Raw genomic sequence first — 27,595 nt, forward strand, 5'->3', positions numbered from 1 at the left:
TACTATATGAATTTTTCATAGTAAACATATATTATCTATATAGATAGAAACAAAAATGTAAGAGATATATTGTGCTAATGTTTTCATTTTTTTCATATCCTAGATATTTAAATGATTTCTATGAGTTGGAGCTACAACATGGTTCTGGTGTTGTGGGTTGGAGCATTCCAGTGACTAAAGGAGTTGTACCTTCTCCAAGAGAGTCCCACACAGCTGTTATATATTGCAGAAAGGATTCTGGGAGTCCTAAAATGTATGTTTTTGGTGGAATGTGTGGTGCTCGCCTGGATGACCTATGGCAGCTTGACTTAGGTGAGCTTAACTTGATTCATGCTCAGGAATTGCTTGTAATTGATAAAGGCAAATATAAAAATTGCTTCGAAAAATATTTTTGATTACCGTTATTTATTGAATTTCACTTAGATTTATAACCAGTACTTGTAGTCATCACCAGGGGCAGCTGGGGTATGATGTGAATGGTTGCTGATCAACCAGATTGAACAAATGAATGTTTGATTTATGATAGTAACTCTCCTGTACGTCCTGTTGGTAGGATCACCATATGTCCTGGTTTGCCTATGATGGCCCTGGTTCATGCTTATAGTTCCATGTAATTATTACTAGACCCACTTTTACTCTGTAATATGTCCTAGTGGGGATGTTCAAATTTATATGATTACTCTATATACAGGAAATATAGCATTACTAATGTTATTGCTGGTCATTGAAAACCTTTGGGTAGCTCTTTTAAAGAACTCCTAGGGCCTGACCTGTGGTGGCGCAGTGAATAAAGCGTCGACCTGGAAATGCTGAGGTCGCCGGTTCAAAACCCTGGGTTTGCCTGGTCAAGGCACATATGGGAGTTGATGCTTCCAGCTCTTACCCCCCTTCTCTCTCTCTGTCTCTCCCTCTCCTCTCTAAAAATGAATAAATAAATAAAAAATAAAATAAAAAAAAAGAACTCCTAGGAATGAATAATTGGAGAGTAGATCTGTGCCTCTCACTTTTCACTATCTTCTGCACAGTGTACTATTACTTAACATATTAAAATTTCTATCTGGTTGCAATTCAAAATTGGTGGCACTCTAAGTATAACTCTCTATTGTAAGTACTAATATTCAAGTATAAGTAGATTTCTGTTACTGGCAATTTATGTTTGTTGGAAATGTTTATTTTAAGATGAAATTCAAGTAATAGTTTTGAAACACTTTTGCTTTACTTTAGTAAGTCCTTTTTGGTTTTAATTATTTAAATTCTGTAAATTGAGGTAGTTTGCTGTTATTAGATCAAGTTGCTAATATACTTATTTTTACTTTTAGAAACTATGTCATGGTCAAAACCAGAAACGAAAGGGGCAGTCCCACTTCCACGAAGCCTTCACACAGCCAGTGTTATAGGAAACAAGTATGGTGGTTTTTGTTTATACTTTTTTGAAAACCAATTTGAGAAAGATACACAAGAAGAGCAATGCTCCTAATTTCTTGGAAATCTATTACTGAATTTTAATAATTTGATTGTGTTTACTGAAGCTAAAAAAAAGATGTCTACAGAAGCTAAAATACTTAATGTGCCATTTTATCATGCTGCTTCTTATACTTCTTTACAGTCCTTACAATGCCTTGCACACAGTAAAGTACTACTTAAGTGTAATGCAGAGTGTTGTCAAACTGATGTGTCCTCCATCAACAGGTTTGGCACACCTCACTGTTTCTTTTTACATATTTTTGGTAGTGCTTGATTTGTACTATGGTGTGTACTCATCATATATACTCAATGGTTATACTTTTGATGGAGTTATGGTTAGACTACAGACCCTATAACCAGATTGCCTGAAATCAAGTCTCAGCTTTGATATTTGTCCTATATGACCTAGGTTAAGGAAACTTAACCTGTCTGTACCTCAATTTCCTCAAATATAAAGTGTCAACAATAAAATCTACTTCACAAGGTTGTCATGAGAATTAAATGGGTTAATACATACACAATGCTTCAAACAGTGCCTGGTACATAGAGACCATTCCTTAATGGTCAGCTATTACTCTCATCAATGAGTTCTCTTATTTGTTCAGCACTGAACCAGAATTAGGAGTACTATTTAAATAGAATTTAATTATTTACTTGTGTAGGGACTTTACCTTGGAAGTAATGTTTTAGGAAACAACTAGTTTAGAACTAGGTGTTAGAACCTCATTAGTTCTTTTTAAATTTTTTTATTAAATTTATTGGAGTGACATTGGTTAAGAAAATAGGTTTCAAGTATACAATTCTGCAATACATCATCTCTATTGCATTGTGTGTTCACCACCCAAAGTCAGGTCTCCTGTCACCATAATTATTAGTTCTTTTTAAAAATACACATTTTTTTAAAACAGCAGAACCCTTTTATAAAATGTAGCTTTTCATTAGCCCTCTAATATATGAGATTAAAAATAGAGCTTCCTGTTTAACTTGAGGTCACATGGGCCCTAAGCTTTACCAGATGAGCCTTTCTCCTTCAGTAGCTATTAGGCATGTTTCAAGAACCTATAGGGCCCTGAGGAACATAGTTTAAAGTTTTTTATTTGTGCTATCAGTGATCACGGAGGTATATGAAACTTAATCCTCTTTGGTTACTATATACATACAATTCTAAATTTAACTTCATTTATTTTTTTCTTCTTTCCAAGGGAGATAAGGGGAAACAGATTCTCGGATGTGCCCCAACTGGGCTCTACCTGGCAATCCTTGTCTGGGGCCAGTGCTTTGCCCATCTAGAGCCATGCTTGCAACTGAGCTATTTTTAGCGCCTGAGGCAAAGGAGCCATCCTCAGTGTCCAGGGCGATGCACTCAAACCAATTGAGCCATGGCTATTGAAGGGAAAGAGAGAGAAGGGGAGGGGGAGGGGTAGAGAAGAAAATGGTTACTTCTTTTGTGTGTCCTGTCCTGGAATTGAACTTGGTACCTCCACACGCTGGGCTGACATTCTACCACTGAGCCAACTGGCCAGGGCCTAAATTTAACTTTTTTTAAAAAATATTTTTATTTTTATTTTATTTTATTTTTTACAGAGACAGATCGAGTGAGTCAGAGAGAAGGATAGACAGGAACAAACAGACAGGAACTGAGAGAGATGAGAAGCATCAATCATTAGTTTTTCATTGCGTGTTGCAACACCTTAGTTGTTCATTGATTGCTTTCTCATATGTGCCTTGACCGCAGGCCTTCAGCAGACGAGTAACCCCTTGCTGGAACCAGCGACCTTGGGTTCAAGCTGGTGGGCTTTTCCTCAAACCAGATGAGCCCGCGCTCAAGCTGGCGACCTCGGGGTCTTGAACCCGGGTCCTCTGCATCCCAGTCTGACGCTCTATCCACTGCACCACCGCCTGGTCAGGCTAAATTTAACTTTGAATGTCACAGATCATTTGAGTATCTTTCAGACTGATACCCTTAGTATATTACATGCAATATTGATTTTCAAATGTATAATAACTGAGATATTTTCCACTTTAAATAACTGGCCAGAGAGAAATAATTTTCATTTTTTATTGCTTCATAAAATTGTAAACTCTTGAAAGAAGACCACTTGATTATCTTATTTCTAATACCATGACATTGACAAATGATTGAATAGTTCTGTAGCTTGGTGTCAACTAAAGGACATTTAAGTCTATTATTAGCAATTTAAATCTAAAAATTTAAAACTTTAGGGAAAAAATCAGCTACTTTGTGTTCTTCTTGTTTGTTTTTTAGGATGTACATTTTTGGTGGATGGGTTCCCCATAAAGGGGAAAATATTGAGGCTTCACCTCATGATTGTGAGTGGAGATGTACCAGTTCATTTTCTTACCTAAATCTGGGTGAGTCTTTTAAGAGTTACTTATTGAAATAAAATTTATTAATAAGAGAATTTTTTGTTGTTGTTTAAGAATAAAGATTAGTCATGAATATTTTTATCTTTTTAGATACAGCAGAGTGGACTACCCTAGTATCAGATTCTCAGGAAGATAAAAAAAATTCAAGACCAAGACCAAGAGCTGGACACTGTGCTGTTGCAATTGGCACACGATTGTATTTTTGGAGTGGAAGAGATGGCTACAAAAAAGCACTGAACAGTCAAGTTTGCTGCAAGGATCTTTGGTATCTTGATACTGGTAGGTAAGAGTATTTAACAGATACACTTTTTCATGTCCGTAAATAAAAATTTGAATAATGTCTATCTTTTGAGACTTACTGTAAATACCACTGCTTGTTTTTCCATAATTAAAAATGCATGGAAGAAATAATATAAGTAGATACTTCCTTCTCTAGGAGAGTTTCTTAGTTTCCTTCTCCATGAGGATAGACTGGATTTGGTGACTCCTTTCCAAAGAATAGAGGATGGGAAAGAAAAAATAGATGCCCTGGCTGGTTGGCTCAGTGGTAGAGTGTCTGCCCAGCGTCTGTTATATCCCAGGTTTGAGTCCCAGTCAGGGCACACAGGAGAAGCGACCATCTGCTTCTCCACCCCTCCACCTACCACTGCTCTCTTGCTCTCGTTCTCTCTTCCTCCCTCTCCCTCCCCCTCTCCCGCAACCATGGCTTAATTGATTCCACTGAGTTGGCCCTGGGTGGGCGCTGAGGATGGCTCTGTGGCCTCTGCCTCAGGCACTAAAAATAGCTTGGTTGCCCAGCAACAGAGCAATGCCCCAGATGGGAAAGCATCACCCCATAGGGGGCTTGCCAGGTGGATTGCAGACAGGCACCTGAGGGAGTCTGTCTGTCTCTCTTCCTCCCTTGCCCTCACTTAATTTTAAAAAGAAAATAAAATATAGCCCTGGCCTGTTGGCACAGTGGTAGAGTGTCAGCCAGTGTGTGGAAGTCCTGGGTTTGATTCCCGGTTAGGGCACACAGGAAAAGTGCACATCTACTTCTCCATCCCTCCACCTCTCCTTTCTCTCTCTCTTTTCCCCTCCCGCAGCCAAGGCTCCATTGGAGCAAAGTTGGCCCAGGTGCTGAGGATGGCTTCGTTGTCTCTGCTTCAGGCACTAGAATGGCCCCAGTTGCAACTGAGTGATGCCCCAGATGGGCAGAGCATCACCCCCCCTAGTGGGATTGCCGGGTGGATCCCGGTCAGGCGCATGTGGGAGTCTGTCTCTCTACCTCCCTGCTTCTCAGTTCAGAAAAATAAAAATAAAAATAAAAATATAGGAGCTTTACAGTGGAGAAACCTGGCATACAACACCATAATCAAGTGATCAAAGTTAATATCATTAGTGATAAGTCACGATACCATTTACCCCTGTCTCCCATATCATGTGATGAGAAGAAACTTCTCTGTAATAGTCTTCCCAAAACTTCACTGTGATAGTCTTCCCAAAAGTCCATTATCCCACTGTAATTATGAGAACATATCAGACAAACCCAAATTCAGGGACATTCTAGATATTCTACAGATTATGTGAACAATACTATTCAAATTTTCAAAGTGGTGAAGAACAAGGAAAAACTGAGAAATAGTCACAAATTGGAGGAGAGTAAGGAGACATGATGACTAAATACATGATGGTACCCTAGATTGGATCCTGTAACAGAAAAGACATTAATTGAAAAACTGGTAAAATCTGAATGAATAATCTGTAGTTTAGTTAATAGTTACTTCAGTGTTAATTTTTAGTTTTAACAGATGTGATAGCATTAGGGTGAAACAGAATGAAGGGTATATGGGAACTCTTTGCATTTTTTACTATAAATCTAAAATGATTCCAAAATAGATTTTTTTAAAATGTATTACAATACCCCAATTTTTTTAAATATGGAATTCACATCCATTTTTTAAATAAATACTTATTGAGAGCTGTGTACCTGGAATTGTTCTAAATGCTGATAACACAGCAGTGGAAAAGACTGATAATATCCCTGCTTTCAGAGAACTTACAGTCTAAGAGAGTGTGAGAGTAGGGAGATAACGGAAAATAATTAAACAAATTAACTGTTAATTAATGTAAAATAAGTTCAGTCTCTGGTCAGCATGTGAACACAATAAGAAAAAACAATGAGATAGTGGCTACTTTAGAACAGGTCCTTAGAAAAAGGATGAGGTGTTTGAAATGTAATCCGAATGGTGAGAAGACAGCTATCCCTTTAGAAGCTGGAGGAAAACTGCAAGAGGATTGAGTGAACAGCAAGTTACAGAGGCCCTAACATGGGAACACTTGGCAATCTGAGGACAGGTTAGAGCTGAGGAAAAGTGAACAGTGCAGCCTGACCAGGCAATGGTGCAGTGGAGAGCGTCGAGCTGGGACGTGGAGGACCCACATTCGAAACCCCAAAGTCACCAGCTTGAGCTCAAGCTCATCTGTTTTGAGCAAGGCTCACCAGCTTGAGCCCAAGGTCACTGGCTTGAGCAAGGGGTCACGTCTGCTGTAGCCCCCCAGTCAAGGCACATATGTATGAGAAAGCAATCAATGAACAACTAGGGAGCTACAACAAAGAATCGATGCTTCTCATCTCTCTCCCTTCCTGTCTGTCCTTAACTGTCCCTCTCTCTCTGCCTCTCTCTGTCTCTGCCTCTGTCACATGTACACACACGCACAAAAAGAAAAGTGAACAGTGCAGGAATGGAGGTTAGCCGTGACCATAGGGCATATCGTGTAGGGCCTTGAACATCATAATCATAATAGAGTTTAAATTGTTTTAGTTTGAAGGAGAGGCATGCCATGGACTATGGAACATTTTGGAATGGTCACTACAGTTGTGTGGAAAATAAAGGGGTCAAAAGTACACAAATGGAAGACAAGTTAGGAGGTTTTGCAGTAGTCAGAAAGTCTTAGACCAGGGATCCCCAAATTTTTTACATGGGGCCAGTTCACTGTCCCTCAGACCATTGGAGGGCTGGACTATAAAAAAAAAACTATGAACAAATCCCTATACACACTGCACATATCTTAATTTTTTTTTTAATTTTTAAAAAATATTTTATTGATTTTTAGAGAGGGGAGAGAGAGAGAGAGAGAGAGAGAGAGAGAAAGGGGAGGAGCAGGAAGCATCAACTCCCGTGTGTGCCTTGACCAGGCAAGCCCAGGATTTCGAACCAGCAACCTCAGTGTTCCAGGTCGAAAAAGAGAACAAACACAATATTTAAAATAAAGAACAAGTAAATTTAAATCAACAAACTGACCACTATTTCAGTGGGAACTATGGGCCTGCTTTTGGCTAATGAGATGGTCAATCCGGTTCCATATTTGTCACTGCTAGCCGTAACAAGTGTTATGACGCGCTTCCAGAGCCGTGACACGTGCATCCCGCGTCACCGGAAGTAGTACTGTACGTGAGCGACGCCACCACATACAGCATCCGCATCCTGTGCTCCTCTCACTGACCACCAATGAAAGAGGTGCCCCTTCTGGAAGTGTGGCGGGGGCCAGATAAACGGCCTCGGGGCCAAATGCGGCCTGCGGGCCCTAGTTTGGGGACCCCTGTCTTAGACTATGGTGGTGATAGTGTAGATACGGAGACATGGATACATTTGGAATATATTTTGGAGTTCTTGTTGACAGAACTCACTGATGAATTGGCCATGACAGGTGACAAAGGGGCAATATGGAGGATGAAATTTTCAGCATGAACAGTTTGGTGATATTTCCATTTACTGAGATGGGGAAGATGGATGAGAAAACAGGCTTACAGGGGAAATTGAGTTCTATTTGACCATGCTAAGACTATGTAATAAAAAGATCAAGTAGGAAGTTTAGTGAATAAAGAAGTCTGGAGGCCAATAGAGAAATCAGATCTGGACATGTAATATGTATTATATGAGAAAAGCAGATGATAAAACATACCTATGATTCCAATTCTTTTTAAGTGTATAAACAGAAATCTTGAAGGATACACTGTACACTGTGTACCAAAGTATTTAAAGGGTGAGATTATACATTTTCATAAAAGGTTTTCTCTCTTATCTATATTTCCTACAGTAGTATTCATTACTTTGGTAATGTAAAAACAGTTTAATTCTTTTTTTTTTTTTTGATTGTGTGTAGGGGTACAGACAGGTACAGACAGGCAGGAAGGGAGAGAGATGAGAAGGATCAACTCGTAGTTGCAACACCTCAGTTTTGTTCATTGATTGCTTTCTCAAGCCAGTGACCCTAGGCTTCAAGCCATTGACTATGGGGTCATATCTATGATCCCATGCTCAAGCCAGTGATCCCGCACCCAATACGGTGAGCCCACGCTCAAGCTGGATGAACCTGCACTCAAGCTGGCGACTTTGGGATTTTGAATCTGGGTTCTCAGCATCCCAGGCTGATGCTCTACCCACTGTGCCACCATCTGATCAGGCAAAACGGTTTATTTTTTAATTTTTTTTGTATTTTTCTGAAGTGAGAAGCATAGAGGTAGAGAAACAGACTCTTACCTATGCCTGACCAGGATCCTCTCAGCATGCCCACTAGAGGGTGATGGTCTGCCTATCTCGGGCACTGCCCCATTGCAACTGGAGCAATTCTAGCACCTGAAGCAGAGGCCGTGGAGCCATCCTCAGTGCCCAGGCCAACTTTGCTCCAGTGGAGCCTTGGCTGTGGGAGGGGAAGAGAGAGAAAGAAAGGAAGGAGAGGGGGAAGGGTGGAGAAGCAGATGGGTGCTTCTCCTGTGTGCCCTGACTGGGAATCGAATCCGGGACTTCCACATGCCAGGCCAACACACTATCTCTGAACCAACCGGCCAGGGGAAAACAGTTTAATTTTAAAAGTAAGGTAATTGAAAAAATAATAAATGGAACAAAGAGACTATGAAAGAAGGACATACTAGCAAGCAGGAGAAAAATAGAGACAATCCAACTTCATCTTTGAAATTGAGAATTATTCACTGAAGTCCAAGGATAAGCTTCAGTCTCTGAGATTGAAAGAAAAATGTTCACATACTGTATAATTTTGCTCAGTAGCAAATATGTCACTTTAAGTGGATTCTCTAAGGGCTCTGTTTTTAGTCTGTGACTTTTAAAAGAATAAAAGACATTGGCTCTGAATGGCCAGGTTGTCCATAAATCTTTCTGTAAAAGGCATTAGACACAAATACTTATTTAAAAGTAATCATGGCCCTGACTAGTTGGTTCAGTGGACAGTGTATCAGCCCGGAATGCGGATGTCCCAGGTTCTATCTCATTAGGACACACACGAGAAGCAACCGTGTACTTCTCTTCCCCTCTCTTTCCCCCTTTTCTCTCTCTTCTCCTTTGGAAGCCAGTGGCTCAATTGATTTTAACATTGGCCCCTGGCACTGAGGATAGCTCAGTTGGTCCAGGCATTGGCCTAACATGCTGAGGATAGCCTCAATTGATTCGAACATCAGGCCCAGACGAGTTTGCAAGGGGGATCCCAGTTAGGGCACATATGGGAGGCTGTTTTTCTATTTCCCCTCTTCTCACTTTAAAAAAAAAAAAGTAATCATGGTCACTATCATAAGGGTCATTTGCTTTTCCTTTTGATAAGTTATAATCAATTTTGTAGATAAGGACTAAGGACTCTTCATCTTGCCTTTTTTCACTTTTAAACTTTGTGCATTTGCTCATATTAAACGAGTAGTATAGTTTCATAGGCTTTTTATGAATAGTACTCTATTGCTCCCACTCTCCCATTTTCCTTTATTCACAAGCATCTTTCTTTAACTCCTTTAAATCATTATTTTGATATTTATGTTCACATCTACATATAACATAAATATATGTATTGTTACTTTGATTTTTTTCAGTTTAGGCATAGTAAGCTTGCTTTCTATTATGGAAGTTATCTCTTTCCACCATTCCCTACCTCCTATTCTCTCAATATAAGTATACCATAATTCTGTTAGATGAATATTCAGTGTTTGCATTATGACTATATAAACACTGTTCATAGGTGAGCCATATAGAATATTATGAATATCTTCCTTGTACCATCTTTAATTTTTCATGGGTTAATAATTGTCACTTTTATTTGTTTTAGATTTGTATGAATTTACCACTAACTCAATCCATACTCTGTCATTTGCTTAAATTTTCTCTCATCTCATTATGGTTAGATGCATCAGATGTTCTGTCAAATTTCATCAACTTGAAGAGACTTCTGCTCCAGTCTGGGATGCTTGCCCTCCACAAGTGGAGCACAGCTATCATCTAGGAGTCTCCCTTCATCATCCTCCTGGACATATGTTTTCCTCTCACTTGTGCCGGACTCCCTGTTTCCTGGATCCCATATTTTTCACTCTCTTAATTTACTTCCTCATTTTTTATGGAGCACATCCCAGGAAAAGGGTGCATAGGTGACAAATTTATTTTGAGATCTTGCGTTGTTTGAAAATATGTTTAATCTACCTTACCACTTAATTGGCGGTTTGCATGGAAATAGAATTCTTTTTTAGAAGTTATTACCCTTAAGAATTTTGAAAAGTCGTTATATTATATTCAGCCTTCTAGTGTTTTTTTGTTGAGAAATCTAAACAACTTCTGATTTTTGGTCCTCTAAATGACCTTTCCCCTCACTCCTGACAGTTTATAGGATTTTTTCCTTCATCCCCCTGCCTTGCTCTTAATTTTCAGGATGATGTGCCTGTTGTGTATTGAGTACTCAGTAGGCCCTTTCAGTCTGGAAACTAATATTCTTCAGTTCTGGGAATTTTCTCAATTTATTTCATGATTTGTACCCTACTTCTTTCTCCATTTTCTCTCCATGTAACTTCTATCATGTGGGCAGTGTACCTTCTGGACTTTCCTTATTGTCTACTTTTGTTCAGGTGTAGGTTGCCTTAGTTTGAGTAACATAAACTGCATTGTGAATAGGATCATGGAAGAATTTATAGTTGAAGGAACTAACCTTAATTATCTTCCAAAACAGGCCCATCAAATTTTTTTCTGTAAAGGCCAGGTAGTAAATATTTTAGGTTTTGCAGGCTCTATGGTCTCTATTATAACTACTCAACTCTGCTGTTTTAGCGTGAAAGAAGCCGTAGACAATACATAAATGAATGAGCATACCTTTGTTTCAGTAAAACTTTATTTACAAAAATATGAGCCATAGTTTTCTGACCCCTACTCTAAAAGATACAAAAAGATAGATATTAGAAGTGTTCTATAAGGATTAAATGGTCATTTATAGATTTCAGTTCACTAGAAAAATAAATTTTCTTTTTTTCGAGAGAGAGAGAGAAAGGGAGAGACATGAGAAGCATCAATTTATAGTTATGACACTTTAGTTGTTCATTGATTGCTTCTCATACATGCCTTGACCAGAGAGCCCAAGCTGAACCAATGACCCCTTGCTCAAGCCAACGACCATGGGATCATGTCAGTGATCTCACACTCAAGCTGGCGACCCTGCACTGAAGCTGGTGAGTCCGTGCTCAAGCCAGCGACCTCAGGGTTTCTAACCTGTGACCTCAGTATCCCAGGTCAACACTTTATGCACAGCACCACCACCAGTCAGGCTAGAAGAATAAATTTTCTTATTTAACTGTGCAAAGATGTGATATACTGCCTTGAGAATTGTGAGTTCTATGGTTTGGCAGGTAAACTAAAAGAAGAAAGGGATATCATAGACATAATCTTAGGTCCTTTTTTCTAGTTCTAACAGTCTGTGATTGTTATTTGTTTTGGAAACGTTGGTAATATTTTACACCAAATAATTACCTGTCTTGGGTAGTACAAGTTTTGATAAGAAGGTATTAACTTCAGAGGAGTTACATTTTTCTAACATATCGTATCCAAATCACCTAGCATTAACAGTATTTCTAACATGTATACTGTTGGCTAAAAATTGGCTCATAAAATTAGAACTTAGAGAACGGTAAGTTATATAGCTATAACTACATAATACTTGGTTGCCCTGTCCTGCCTCCACTTCTAGGATTGAACATTTTTTCTGACTCTGATGGCTCAAATAGCTTGAAACTAGATTATTTATACATTTATTTACATAAGGAATTAAATAAATAGAATCAGAACCCCAAACTATTTTCATTTGACTTACCATCAGTATGTTTATTTGAGTAAATTTTCTACCTCTTGGTAAACAGATGAAATATTCATTGCTGACAGTTTCAGAGCTCCTGGTCCACACAAACTTTGTAGGCAAACTATTGATACATTTGAAGCTTATCATATCAATATCAATATTGTTCTTTAGAGAAACCAGCAGCACCATCACAAGTACAGCTGATCAAAGCCACTACCAACTCCTTTAATGTCAAATGGGATGAAGTACCTACAGTGGAGGGCTATCTTTTGCAACTGAATACCGACTTGCCATACCAGGCTGCACCATCTGATTCTTCAGCAGCACCAAACGTGCAAGGTAACATTATTTTCATACTTAACACATGTATGCTCCTGTGTTGTTTTATTTATTTATTTATTTATTTATTTATTTATTTATTTATTTTCATTTTATTAAGCTGGAAACGGGGAGAGACAGTCAGACTCCCGCATGCGCCCGACCGGGATCCACCTGGCACGCCCACCAGGGGCAACACTCTACCCACCAGGGGGCGATGCTCTGCCCCTCTGGGGCGTCGCTCTGCCGCGACCAGAGCCACTCTAGCGCCTGGGGCAGAGGCCAAGGAGCCATCCCCAGCGCCTGGGCCATCCTTGCTCCAATGGAGCCTTGGCTGCAGGAGGGGAAGAGAGAGACAGAGAGGAAGGAGGGGGTGGGGGTGGAGAAGCAAATGGGCGCTTATCCTATGTGCCCTGGCCGGGAATCGAACCCGGGTCCCCCGCACGCCAGGCCGATGCTCTACCGCTGAGCCAACCGGCCAGGGCCCTGTGTTGTTTTTTTAAAGATACTGCATTGCCCTGGCTGGATGGCTCGGTTGATTAGAGCATCATCCCAAAATGCAGAGGTTGCTGGTTGGATCCCTGGTCAGAGCACATACAGGAACAGATAGGTGTTCATGTCTCTCTCTCTCCCCACCCCTTCCTCTCTCACTAAAATTAATAAATAAAAATTAAAATATTGTAGAGAAGCCTATGAATAGGCCTGAATTAAGAAATTTTATAGGCCTGATAAATCAAATATGTTGTATTTCAACTTGGAAACTAGACTGTTTTACAATTATATAGTAGAACACATAGATATGAAGGGTAGACTTTTCTTCTGCAGTTCATTTTGATGGTCTTGTTTTTAAAGATTTTATTTATTGATTTTACAGAGAGGAGAGAGAGGGGCAGTGAATAAGAAGTATCAACACATAGTTGCTTCACTTTAGTTGTTCATTGCTTTCTTGTTGTATGTGCCTTGACTGGGCAAGCCCAGGGTTTTAAACCAGTGACCTCAGTGTTCCAGGTTGGCGCTCTATCCACTCTGCCACCACAGGCCAGGCATTGATGGACTTTGTTAATTTAACAAGCTACTTGACTTCAAGAGATGATTTCAGTTAGCTTTCATAAATATTTTGGCTTTTTTTTCAAAAAAATATATATTTTTTGTATTTTTCTGAAGTTAGAAACAGGGAGGCAGTCAGACAGACTCCCGCATGTGCCGGACCGGGATCCACCCGGCATGCCCACCAGGGGGCGATGCTCTGCCCATCTAGGGCATCGCTCTGTTGCAACCAGAGCCATTCTAGCGCCTGAGGCATATAGGCCATAGAGCCATCCTCAGCGCCCAGGCCATCTTTGCTCCAGTGGAGCCTTGGCTGCGGGAAGGGAAGAGAGAGACAGAGAGGAAGGAGAGGGGGAGGGGTGGAGAAGCAGATGGGCGCTTCTCCTGTGTGCCATGGCCGGGAATCGAACCCGGGACTCCTGCACGCCAGGCTGACACTCTACCACTGAGCCAACCGGCCAGGGCCTCAAAAATATTTTTAATAGGCCCTTGGAAAGTAAAAGCAAATTAAATTTCATATGTTTTTCCAGAAAGGATTTCAGTCAATTATTAAACAAACTATTAAGAAAACAGATGAAATTTGATAAAGATACTACTTTTTAACTTTTAACATGTAACTTTAAATTCTTTTTATTGTAAAATATCTTATTATTGAAGCTAATTTAGAGTATACGTATACAGTCTGAACTTTCTCATTCTTACAGGAGTCAGGATGGACCCTCACAGACAAGACAGTAATAGCATCGTTCCTAACAGTGTAAGTTAAAAAAATTTAGCATGGTAAATGAATGTTTATGGTCATAGTCCCATTTCTTATATCATACTGTTAGCATATCACCTGAGGACAGGAGCTCTCAACCCTCTCAAAATCACCTCTGAGATTAAAAACACAAACACGGTTTCCCAGCCCTTTCCCCAGATCTAGTAGTAGCAGAATCTGTAGGATGTTGCCCAGGTAGCTCTATTTTTTTTTTTTTTTTTTTTTTTTTCCTTCTGAAGCTGGAAACGGGGAGAGACAGTCAGACAGACTCCCGCATGCACCCGACAGGGATCCACCCGGCACGCCCACCAGGGGCGATGCTCCGCCCACCAGGGGCGATGCTCCGCCCTTCCGGGGCGTCGCTCTTTGGCGACCAGAGCCACTCCAGCGCCTGGGGCATAGGCCAAGGAGCCACCCCAGCGCCCAGGCCATCCTTGCCCCAATGGAGCCTTGACTGCGGGAGGGGAAGAGAAAGACAGAGAGGAAGGAGGGGGTGGGGGGTGGAGAAGCAAATGGGCGCCTCTCCTGTGTGCCCTGGCCGGGAATCGAACCCGGGTCCCCCGCACACCAGGCCAACGCTCTACCACTGAGCCAACCGGCCAGGGCCCAGGTAGCTCTATTTTTAAAGAAAGCTCCATAGATCATTGTGACTAGCCAGAATTAAAAACCTCTGGCCAGGAGACTGAAGTCTAGCCTCATTACCGTAGCATCAGAGGTAATCCATTATTTATACTTACAGTTTCTTTAATTTTTTCATTGATGTAAAGGGGGGGGGGAGAGAAGCATCAACTCATCATTTCACTTAATGGTTCAATTTAGTTGTGTACTGACTGATTGCTTCTCATTGGTGCCCTGACCAGGGTTTGAACCTGCGACCTCTGGCACACCGATTGATGCTTTATCCACTGAGCCACCTGGCCAGGGCCTATACTTACAGGATCTTGATATCTATATTTTAACATTTCTAAATACCATACACATTTTAAATTTCTAAAGTTGTATTTCCAAAAAAATATATATATATAACATATTTTCTTACTATATACTTTGTTTATCAAAGAATATGAGTTGCTAAGTTAAATGCCTGTGTTTGTAAGGTTATTTCTTGTCTATGCAATGCTTCACAGTAGGTATTTGTGGAGACTAATGAATAGCTTACTAGGATTTACAGTTTTTATCTGCAAAACTGCATTCTTCATTCACAGTAGACTCTTTTCAAGGGAAATGAGGTAGGTATAGGCTCACATGTTTTGAACATGGCAGAGGACCTGTAATAACAGAAAAGGCTTATTATGTCAGGAATGGTATATAACAAGTAAAGCCCATTCAGTTATTTCTTAGTTGCCCATGTTAATAGGCTGCGTGCGTGCAAACATACAGAGTAGTTCCGCTTTGTCTGTGGGGGGTGTATTTCAAGAACCTCAGTGGATACCTGAAACTGTGGATAGTACCAAATGCTGTATTTTCAATGATTTTTATATACATGCTTACCTATGGCACAGCTTGCTTGCTTGCCACTTTATTTATTTATTTATTTATTTATTTATTATTTAGAGAAAGAAGCAGACAGGCAGGAAGGGAGAGAGATGAGAAGCATCAGCTCATAGTTGTGGTACTTTAGTTGTTCATTGATTGCTTTCTCATATGTGCCTTGACCGGGGGCTCTAGCCAAGCCAGTGACCCCTTGCTCAAGCCAGCAACCTTGGGCTGAAGCCAGCAATCGTGGGCTTCAAGCCAGCGACCTTTGGGTTCAAACCAGAGACCATAGAGTCATGTCTATGATCCCACACTAAAGCCGGCAACCTCAGGGTTTCCCAGCTGAGTCCTCAGCATCCTAGGTTAACTATCCATTGCACCACCACCTGGTGAGGTCAGATCCTCACATTTCAACCTTTATACCTATTTCCCATCTTCAGTTAGAACGGGAGAGAGGAATTTGCCTGATTTTATATCTGGAAGAGCTGAGCTGGGGCTATAGCCATGTTTTTGTAATAGTCTACCCTATGACTGTCTTCTGGTGTTTAGTTATCCTCTGCACCTCGACCTCCAAAGAATATGATGCCTCCAATTCCCAAGTTTTTCTGGGCTGTTTGGCACAAATGGCTTCCCTCTTAGTGACTTTCCACTCATAGGCTCTTAGCTTTCAGCTTTTTGTGTTTTGTATCTTCTTACCTACTGTTGTCTCTTCTCCCATTCTCTTTTTTCTTATCAGTATATACCATTATACTTTTTAAAAAAATTCCTTTATGATTATTTGAGTTGGGTTTTTGGAATAATGTCCTGAAACATGTATTAATCTACTATGTTTAACCAGAACTCTCAAGGCTTATTTATTCTCTTTTTACCTACTTCTAGTTAGACTGTGTATCTGATTTTTTAAGCAGAGAGCACATTGGAGACACTATAACATGGAAACTTTGGAGTGAAATAAACCTAGGTTCAAATTCTAGCTCTGCTATTACTGGCTACCTGATTGTGGGTAGATTATTTAAGTGGAGTCTCTCTCTCTCTTTTTTTTTTTTAACAGAGAGTCAGAGAGAAGGACAGGGACAGACAGACAGGAATGGAGAGATGAGAAGCATCAATCATTAGTTTTTCATTGCACGTTGCAACACCTTAATTATTCATTGATTGCTTTCTTATATACCATGACTGCCGGCCTTCAGCAGACCGAGTAACCCCTTGCTCAAGCCAGCGAGCTTGGGCTCAAGCTGGTGAGCTTTTTGCTCAAACTAGATGAGCCCTTGCTCAAGCTGGCGACTTCAGGATTTCGAACCTGGGTTTTCCGCATCCCAGTCTGATGCTCTATCCACTGCGCCACCACCTGGTCAGGCAGTCTCTCTCTTTTTTTTTTTTTTTTGTATAATAGGGGTCATATTATCCAATTTGTAGAATTCCTGTGAAGATTAATTGAAATACAGACTTTATAAATTTGTATTACATTGCCTGTCACATAGTATAATGCTCCCTAGTGGTTGTGGCTATCATCATCATTTATTAGGATTAGCTCCATCACTACTGATTAGAAGGGAAGGAAGTACAGGGCATGTTATGGACAAGCCTCCTGAGAGCTATGAAAAATTATAGTTGACAATATAGTTATAATTGACAGTAAAGGTGAAGACAGAAAACTAACAAAACACAGGTAACTAGAAAGGAGAGCAGCAATATTGGGGTATCTGAAGGAAGCCAGATCATTTTTATGGTTCATTAGACCTATTGGTATTACAGTATAATAATTGATATTCACATTAATGACTTGAAATAGCAAAAAGTTTAAATATGTTCTTTATAGCAGTGGTCCCCAACCTTTTTTGGCCACAGACTGGTTTAATGTCAGAAAATATTTTCACAGACCGGCCTTTAGGGTGGAACGGATAAATGTATCACGTGACCGAGACAAGCGTCAAGAGTGAGTCTTAGACGGATGTAACAGAGGGAATCTGGTCATTTTTTAAAAATAAAACATCGTTCAGACTTAAATATAAATAAAACAGAAATAATGTAAGTTATTCTTTCTCTGCGGACCGGTACCAAATGGCCCACGGACCGGTACTGGTCCACGGCTTGGGGGTTGGGGACCACTGCTTTATAGTATGTTTAAGAAGACAAAATATAATTAGGATGATTCCCATCTAAACTTTTTAATGGTAAAGCATATTAATATGCCTGTGTATTAAATCTTGATATCTATATGGAAAACTCAGTTATACAGAATAATCCATTTGCTTGAAAGTTCCATGTAACTGAGATTTTACTTTTAGGAGTCACCAGATCTATAGTACACATGTCTGACCTTGTTAAGAATATTTGACCAGAATGCTAAGCTCAGTAGCTGTGCTCTTGTCTCTTGTATCACACACATATTTACCATACTTGAATACTAACTACAACTTATAAAATTGTAGATTTTTTTCCCTCTCAAAATATACCCACCCTTTCCCCTTTGGAACTAGCCTTTTGAGAATGGAGATTAAGTGAAAAGAAATTGTTTTCTTAAACTGTTATAAAATAAAAAATATAATCCTATACAAATTAAGAATATAATTTAAACTAATTTTTATTTTGGTTAATTCATTTTCAAAATCATTAAGTTGTAAATTATTTTGCTTCTTTTTGTAATTGAACATTACTATGTAATTGCACATTGCTTGCTATAATAAGCTATTCTATTTCTCATAGGTCAGTGATACAATGAACAGTCCAAAAACTGAGCATACAGCAATGAAAGGAACTTCAGTGAAAAACAAACCAGATGTTAAAGCTTCAACTGATTCTAATGCCATTTTACCTTCACCTCTGGCAGCTAATGCTTCTAATCATAATAATTATGTGGTGGATATACTAAGGAAAAATGAAGGTAAACAGATAGTATTTTAGGTAGAGCTAAAACTCTTTATAATAACGGTGGGGAATTTTAGAGTCTTTGAAAATGTAAATGTTGCATGGTTTTGATTCATTTTCAAAATAATAATGTAGCTACCATATGACCCTTGTTAGAGTGATGTGGAATGCCAGGATAACAAACCAGCACTTACCTGAATAGTAATGAGTAGCTAAGAGCTAAGGAATTTAAATGAGGAAGCTCTTGTCTGACATTTGCAGTTGGCCAGTGCGTTCAGGGGCACTATCCCATTACTCTTCTTTCTTGGGTTGGACTTCAATGGATGCTGATACTCCTCATCAAGATAGGAAATATAAGAGCAAAAATAAATTTGAGAGATAGGTTTAACTTTGAACTTACTGTGTTTGAGGCACTTGAAGAACATATTGGTAAAGATTTCTTTTTTTTTTTTAGAGAGAGAGAGGCAGACAGAAAGGGAGAGAGATGAGAAGAATCAGCTCATAGTTGCAGCATGTTAATTGTTCACTGATTGCTGCTCATATGTGCCTTGACTGGGGGGCTCAAGCCGAGCCAGTGGCCCCTTGGGTTCAGGCCAGTGACCTTGGGCTTCAAGCCAGCAACCTCTGGGCTCAAGCCAGCGACCATAGGATCATGTCTGTGATCCCACACTTAAGCTAGTGACCCTGTGCTCAAGCTGGTGAGCCTACGCTCAAGCAGTGATCTTGGAGCTTGAGCCTGGGACCTCAGCATACCAGGTCGACACTTTATCCACTCCACCACCACTGATCAGACATATTGGTAAAGATTTCTAATGAGCAGTTCAATACTTAGGGCTGGAGTCTAGGAGACAGTTCTTGGCTGGAAGTATAAATGTGGACGTTAAGGGTATCTAAAATGCAAGCTTCACAGAGCAAGGACTCTGTCTGACATGTTCACTGATAGATTCCCAGAGCGTGGCACAGTGCCTACAACATGTTTTTGAGAGGTATATGATTTATTAATGATAGTTAAACCACAGAGAAAAATATGTAAAGGGTGTAAAGAAAAGGCTTAGGAGTACCTGCAATTTAAAAAATCATTTGAAGAAGAGAAGGTAGGTAAAGAGATTGAAAAGGGGTTCCGAGCAGGTTAGGAAAATAACTAAAAAGATTGGTATCATTTTTCCCTTCTATAGTGGACACCACAGTTTGTGAAAGTGTATGTATTATATGTCTCTCTCTACCACATGACTCTAAGTTCATGAGGTATGGACCATGCCTGCTTTGTTTCACCATTATAGAAACAAGCACAAAGTCTGGGAGGTTGTAAATCTTTAGTATTGTGAATATAAGTGATAGAAATAAACAGCTTCAAAAAGGAGCATGTGGTCAGCATAGTTTACATAACAGAAAGGTGAGGTAAATGAAAATTGGAAAGTATTCCTTAGAAATCACTGACATTTCCCGGAACCATTTCATTAAAGTCTATAGTATTTTTAAAACCACATTTGGAGAGGTACAGGAAGTAGAGACTGCTCTAAAGGGAATTAGCGAGAGGAGATAGTAACCGGAGGAGACTTGTGGGGCCTAGGATGGTGAGTGTTTGTTTGCTTGAGAGACTCGATAATGTCATGGACTAAGGGTCGAACTCTACTGAAGAAAAAGAACCTTCAGAAGAGAGAGGAGTGGTTGATGGATGAGAGGGTCCCAAAATATGAGAGAAGAATGGGACCAAGTGCACAGGAGGATGAATTAAACTTCCTCTGGAGAGAGGTCGCTCATCCCCTGAAATGAAAGAGAAGGTAGAGAGGATGGGCATAATCATAAATATCTTTCTAGTTTAGGGTAGGAGAAGGCACAAAATTGATGGCATTCATGCCTGTTAACCTTTTTCCCCCCTAAAATTGGAGGCAAGGCCATTTGACGTATGATTTAGTAGAGCTTGAGAGCAGTAATTCAGTGTTTAGAATGGAAGAAGGAGCTGAGAAGTTGGACATCTGTTATAGATATAATACACTTTATTTTTCTAAATATTTTATGCCTAATGGTTAATTAATATAAATGATGTTTGTGGTGCTTATGTTTATAGTTTTAAAATAGAAAATACCAAGAACTGTACGATGAGAACTGTAAGACACTACAGTTAGCTGCAAGTATTATGTTAATAAGTGATCTTTTCTCTTTAATTTTAGGTCCTCACACTTCAGCAAATGTAGGTGTTCTAAGTAGTTGCCTGGACTTAAGAACAGTAATGCCTGAAACTTCTGTATCCAGTACTGTTTGCAGCGCACAAACTATGGTAACCCAGCAGACCATTAAAACTGAATCATCCAGTACAAATGGGGCAGTTGTTAAAGATGAAACTTCACTAACAACATTCAGTACCAAATCTGAAGGTTTGAAATGTGTTTCACATACTGTATTTTGAACCATTTTTGTATATAAATTTATCAAACTTACTTGTTTTATGTAGGAAATTAAATATGTTTTATGCACTGTATTTTGAACCTTTATATATATTTTATGAATTCATCAGACTTGTTTTAGACTGGATTTGTGTTTCACCTTGAGTTGAGTCATATATAAACATATATAAGCATTTCAATTAAAATCATTATGTAATATATACTGCTCACAAAAATTAGGGGATATTTTATCACTTCATATTCATTTTGTAAATATCCCCTATTTTTGTGAGCAGTATGCTTTCTGCTGCCTTACATAAAATACTTATATCAGCACATACTGAGATACAATACTGTGAATATATTCAGCAATTTTTTTTTCTTAGAAAAAATTAGTTCTAGACTATGGAGTAACAATTCTCCCAGCTTGATTGATGTCTGATTTTGTAATTTCTCATTTTTTTGCAGTAGGAATTGTGTTTCATCTTTGGTAAAACATTCTCTGAAGTTCTAGCTGGCTATCAAACTGTGGAAAAATCAACTTTGTGAATTAGTTTGAGTTAGAGGGTACATATTTCTAATTGTGATTTTTCTCCCTCTGATTATTTTTGTATTTTTATGAGTGATATTTTAATGTGTCTGTTTGGTAAGTGATGATGTAAGTCTTAGTTGATGAATTGTTTAATTTTTAGTTGATGAAACATGTGCACTGCCTGCAACTAAGATCAGCCGCGTGGAAGCCCCTGCTGTGGCGACGCCATTTTCTGTAAGTATGTGACCTGGAGACGATGTGTGCTCACAGAGAGTTAAAGGTGCTTTCACACTGAGCAGCTTTGACAGAATTCACAAAAAGACTTGAGGGTGTCCTCTCGTAATGGTTTGACATGGACTGAGTAATGAAGGGTTGAAGAGGGAAAATGTTCGCAGTAATGTTGAGTGAAAAAAGCTGGGAAACTCATCTATACACACACACACTAGATACATACATACTGTGGTCCCAATTCTATTAAAAAATACCCCTGGTGGATTTTTTATTTCACGAGTCCACACACATCCATATTACAATGCTAAATGAATTTTTCCAGATTGTGGGGCCACAGATAATTTTTACTTTCCTCTTTATGCTTTCAATATTTTTCTATAATTAAATGTGTTACTTTCATAATCAGAAATGTGTGTGTGTGTGTGTGTGTGTGTGTGTGTATATGTAAATTACATTAATGGTTTTAAGAGTAAAAGAGTATGTTATATAACATAAACCTTGAATGGGTCTATCACTAGCTACTTAATAGGAGAAGAACAGAGTATTGTAGTATTGGGTTAGACATACCTATAGGGTATCCTGACACTGTGACAGTGGGTTGTTCATGGAAGGCCAGAATGGGTCTGCATGGCACCAACTTAAAATGCTAGGAATGTGCCTCACAAATATACCAAGATAGTCTTAATTACATAGATAAAGATAAGGGCAGTTCATTTTTTTGTGCATGTGTGTGTATATACTTTTAAATTTATTTTTAAATTATCAATCATTTCAACTTTATTGCTATGAGCAAGAGTTTTTGTTTGACCTTATATTTACTCTTTAGAGTCTTAAAGAATTGTCTATAGTTTTAGTTTTCTTTCAGTCATGATTTTGTGGATTTTGATCATATATTTACCTTCATCAGCTTTTACCTTTACAGAATGTTAAGTCCTAGTGTTCTTCTATTCTTCTCAGGGAAAACTTATTAAAATGAACTTTTTTTTTCTCTTAAATCTGTTTTGCAATGCATCAGCCAGAGTGGTATTTGTTATTTCAGTTGGAGCCAGTTGTTTTATAAAAATTGTTGAAGAGAGTTTTTACAGCTTTAAAAATAAAAAAACAAGTTCAGAGCTATTCCTTTAAAAAAAAAACCTTATAGACTCTCAGCTCACTTTGTCATGTGTGATAGCCTATATAACAAATAATGTGAATTATAAGCATGTACCTCTGCTGTTATATATTTAAGACAGAAATAAATAACTGAAGTGCACATTTGTTTTGAGCTTCTGGAAACAGTGTCTCATTTATAAAGAAGATGGCTTAAAAAGGTTAGTTCCAGGGATAAGTATAATTCACTTATCACTAAAAGTAGCTTAAGGTAGAGGAAGTTTATTTGTTGTAAAGCAACATGAAAAAATGTAAAACTGTTTAATGTACTCCTCTTTAGTATGTATACTAAAGTATATTTAAATTGCATTTTAGTTTTGAACATTTTTTCTCCTTTTAGGTTTGGAGAATCACAGGTATTTCAAGTGCTAAGATCACTGAATTTCTGCTAGTTGTTTTTGAATATAGAAATAAGCCAGCTTGGAATGAATTTTTTATTAGCTCCTTTTGGAGCAAGTTGTAACGTCACACTAAAGGGATTAAATTTTCTTAGAGAGTCTCTGAAATGACAATGTTCTATAAAACAGCTGGCATTTTAACATATCACTGATTGGAAAGCATGCTAACTCCGGCTAGAAGTAGATAGTACAGACCTACTGACTTGGAGAATGCCTGTCACTCCTTGTGTTTGAATTGGCATCCCTGTTTCACTGTCAGTTGTTCTAATCTGTTAAGAGTTTATTTACTTAGAACAATTAATGTTGTGGTGTTTACTCATATATCTACTTGTAGATCACTGCATGGACTTATTAAATATTGAAATTTATTATATGCTCAGTAAGGGTCTTCATTAATTTTTCTTTCCCTGAAATTAGAAAGAGACTCCTTCAAATCCAGTGGCCACAGTGAAAGCAGAACGACAGTGGTGTGATGTAGGAATTTTTAAGAATAACACTGCTTTGGTGAGCCAGTTTTATTTGTTGCCAAAAGGGAAGCAAATCATCTCAGAGGTAACTACTGATATATTTTCTACACTGAATTATAAGCCCCAAGACTGAGATTTTTTTTATTACTTGGATTGAAGTCACTTGAATGCATGAAATTGGGATCTGTTCACAATCAATAATTGATAATTCTATATACCTAGTTATCTTGTATTCTTTTCTAAGGATATTTATTTTTTATTATGATTTACTTTTTTGAGAGAGAGAGAGAGATGAGAAACATCGACTTGTAGTTGTGGCACTTTAGTTGTTCATTGATTGCTTCTCATATGTGCCTTGAACTAGTGGGCTTCAGCTGAGCCAGCAACCTTTGGGATCATGTCAGTGATCCCGTGCTAAAGCTGGTGACCCTGCAGGGACTTCGAGGTTTTAAACCTGGGACCTCACCGTTGCAGGTCTATGCTCCATCCACTGCACCACCACCGATCAGGCTTTAAGGATCTTTCTATAGAATATATCACAAGCAGTCATTTTAAAAAACTTAGACAATCACCCTGGCTGGTTGGCTCAGTGGTAGAGCGTCAGCCTGGCATGCAGGAGGCCCGGGTTTGATTCCCGGCCAGGGCACACAGGAGAAGCGCCAATCTGCTTCTCCACCCCTCCCCCTCTCCTTTCTCTCTGTCTCTCTCTTCCCCTCCCGCAGCCAATGCTCCATTGGAGCAAAGTTGGCCCGGGTGCTGAGGGTGGCTCTATGGCCTCTGCCTCAGGCGCTAGAATGGCTCTGGTTGCAACAAAGCAACGCCCCAGATGGGCAGAGCATTGCCCCCTGGTGGACATGCTGGGTGGATCCCGGTCCGGCACATGCGGGAGTCTGTCTGACTGCTTCCCCGTTTCCAACTTCAGAAAAATACAAAAAATAAAAATAAAAAAAAAATAAAAAAAACTTAGACAATCACTGGGCTGTATTTTGAGTCCTAAATAATATAGCCTGACTAGTACAGATAAGAATTTATTTTAATATCTCTAATTTTGTTATGTGGTGTGCTTAGAGAATAGAATATTTTTTATTCTGAACTTTATTTCTGATTTCACAATTTAAAAACTTTAAAAACCCCTGTAAGCTAATGACTACAATTTAATTTTCCTTTGGGTTTGAAATCCCTTAAAGAAGACCTACATCATATATGTAAGTGAGACATTAACCCTCGAAGAATTGTGAAATAGATAACAGTCCCAAAGCATACTGAACTAATTTTTATCTGGAATGGAGAATTGCCAAGGAAATATTCAGTGTGAATCTCCCAGAATTCTGCACAAGTAGAGAATGTATCATTTGTCATTATATTTTAGTTTTTCTAATATTACTTCTGGTGTCCCTATTTTTCATATTGAATAATCCCAATTTTGTAAAAAATGATAGAAACTTTGGGTAATAATTTGTTAGAATTATGCCTAGTGAAATTTCTGGCTGCGGTTTGATTTCATATACAAGGAAATATCCATATAAGGTTCTAGCAGCTACCTGTCTCACCCAAAAGGTAAAAAGAGCTTAAGATTTACAACCAGTAAATTTGGGTTTGAATGATTAGTCCCAACACTCAACAGTGTGACCTTGGACAAGTCACTTGTTTAAGCTGAGACTCAGTTTCCTCATTTATAAAATGAAGATGACATAGCGTCCTTAAAATAGGATGATACATTGGTGCCCCATGTGTCACTGAGGTGTAGTAAGATTTAGGGAGAATATGTAGAAATTGTTTGAAGTTGTAAATGTTATAATCTTTTGTTATAATCTTATATACACTAAGATTTTTGTTAGTGTCTGATGAAATGAGAGCTATTTCAAGGGGTGAATTACCCAGAGCATGCTATCCAATTATTTAATTTAACATTTATTCAGCATGGAGATGAGATAGTTATTATTTTGTTTACAGTTACTGTTAATTTTTAAAAATATTTTTTTTATTTATTTTCAGAGAGATGAGAGAGAGAGAAAGACAGGGTAGGGAGAGGAGCAGGAAGCATGAACTTGCAGTGGTTGTTTCCCATATGTGCCTTGACCAGGCAAGCCCAGGGTTTGGAACCGGCTACCTCAACATCCCAGGTCAACACTTTCTCCACTGTACCATGGGTTCGGCAGTTGCTGTTAATTTTTGCTACCTACATACTTTTCATGTGCAGACCACCCTTACATTTCTTTTTATAATCAGTGATTGTGAGCTGGAAAGGTTACTTAAAAAAAATTATTTTATTTTATTTTTAATTGAATTTATTGGGGTGACACTGGTTAACAAAATTATACGGGTTTCTGGTGCACAATTCTACAGCACACCATCTGATACAGGCAATACATCATCTGCCTTTATTATCTAAGGGAGAACTATTTCTTCAAACAAGAACCACCAGTTCATGGGCTTGCTTTTTTCACACATGGACGGCTCATTCCATGTGTGAAAAAAGGGAAATAAGTGTGAACTAGAACCTTAAAACATATCATTCTTTAAAAGTTTTGTTTAAAAAAATAATTAATTGCACCTTTCCTTTACTTTTGCATTTATTACATTTTAGATAGGAAATGCAGACGTACCTGACTACAATTTACTTACGAAACAAGATCTTGTTCCAGGCACAGGATATAAATTCAGGGTTGCTGCTATCAATGGTTGTGGAATAGGCCCTTTCAGCAAAATCAGTGAATTTAAAACTTGTATTCCTGGCTTTCCTGGAGCTCCGTCTGCAGTCAGAATTTCAAAGGTGAGATGTCAGGTCAGGACCTGATGATTTAAATTATTTGAAACTTTGTACATGAAGTAAAATTGTCAGTTTAGAGATTTTTGTTAGTGTCTGATGAAATGAGAGCTATTTCAAGGGGTGAATTAAAAGTTTAAAAAATATTTTTTACTACCATATTTTAAGGACCACATTTCAAGCAGAATTATAGAGTTCAGATTACAGAAAGTCAGAGAGATATGGTATGCTTCTTAGTATTAATTTTGTTCTTGTTCGTGGAACCAAAATGCTTGTGATGGAAAATTTTAACAGACTACATAAAATTGGATTATATTATATCCTAAGGTCCTGACCCTCCTTAGAGAAGAAAAGGTTTGCTTTCAAGCAAAAAAACCTCTTTCTTAGAATAGTACATAGACAGACATTTAAGCGTAGTTATGTTTTTGAAAGTGGGCATGAATTAAACATTGCAGATCCAATTAAGATAAAACTCAACAATGCAAGTTCTAGCATCTAATGCAATTACTTTAGCAAAAAGCTGCCTTTTGTGTTCTAAAGATAGAATCAACATAAATGATAGCAGAGAAAATTTCAGAACCTTTACCTCGTTTTTTCTTTCCTCTCCTAAAGAATGTTGAGGGTATCCATCTTTCCTGGGAACCTCCAACTTCACCTTCTGGAAATATTTTGGAGTATTCAGCCTACTTGGCAATCCGTACAGCACAAATACAAGATAATCCAAGTCAACTTGTGTTTATGAGGATTTATTGTGGTCTTAAGACATCGTGTATAGTAACTGCTGGGCAACTTGCAAATGCACATATTGATTATACATCCAAACCTGCCATTGTGTTCAGAATATCAGCAAAGAATGAAAAGGGATATGGACCAGCTACACAAGTTCGATGGCTTCAAGGTAACAATAAAAAAGCACCTTTAAATTGAATTTTTTGAATAAAGCTATTGTGACTATGATTATTTATTAGTAACTGGTTATAAAGATTTGTCATTCAAAAGAGTTTTCTTTGTATTTCTGGCAGTTATGAATTTGAATTTGTAAGTTCTTAAAATGTATTTGCTCAATTCTAGATCCAAATAAAAATAGAAAAGAAGCAAAGACTCTCTGAGAATTAGTATATGGATTCTTTGTTATAGTTAGAGCTCTTTTATAAAAGAGAATAGTAAAATTAAGATAAAATCTAGAAGGCTTTATTACCCCAATATATTTTATAAAGGCTATGTAACTCAGTCATCCTAGAGTTACTGAGCTGAT

The 27,595-nt window shown here is 38.5% G+C and overlaps 1 protein-coding gene across 3 annotated transcripts in view; it reads left to right on the plus strand.

The window, feature by feature from the left end:
- Positions 1-27,595, plus strand: part of HCFC2 (host cell factor C2) — a 48,159-nt gene that overhangs the window by 7,696 nt on the left and 12,868 nt on the right. For 2 of the 3 annotated variants that reach the window (XM_066263089.1, XM_066263106.1), the window contains exons 4-15: positions 104-312; positions 1,320-1,404; positions 3,731-3,837; positions 3,943-4,131; positions 12,115-12,282; positions 14,013-14,065; positions 18,251-18,428; positions 20,584-20,787; positions 21,489-21,562; positions 23,524-23,658; positions 26,161-26,346; positions 26,953-27,238. In XM_066263089.1, coding sequence (XP_066119186.1) covers positions 104-312; positions 1,320-1,404; positions 3,731-3,837; positions 3,943-4,131; positions 12,115-12,282; positions 14,013-14,065; positions 18,251-18,428; positions 20,584-20,787; positions 21,489-21,562; positions 23,524-23,658; positions 26,161-26,346; positions 26,953-27,238 — 1,874 coding nt within the window. Of the gene's footprint in view, positions 1-103; positions 313-1,319; positions 1,405-3,730; positions 3,838-3,942; positions 4,132-12,114; positions 12,283-14,012; positions 14,066-18,250; positions 18,429-20,583; positions 20,788-21,488; positions 21,563-23,523; positions 23,659-26,160; positions 26,347-26,952; positions 27,312-27,595 lie in introns of those variants that run through there. The other variant, XM_066263097.1, reaches the window with a different exon arrangement.

This window comes from Saccopteryx bilineata, chromosome 1, assembly GCF_036850765.1.
Source record: "Saccopteryx bilineata isolate mSacBil1 chromosome 1, mSacBil1_pri_phased_curated, whole genome shotgun sequence".
Classification (NCBI taxonomy): domain Eukaryota; kingdom Metazoa; phylum Chordata; class Mammalia; order Chiroptera; family Emballonuridae; genus Saccopteryx; species Saccopteryx bilineata.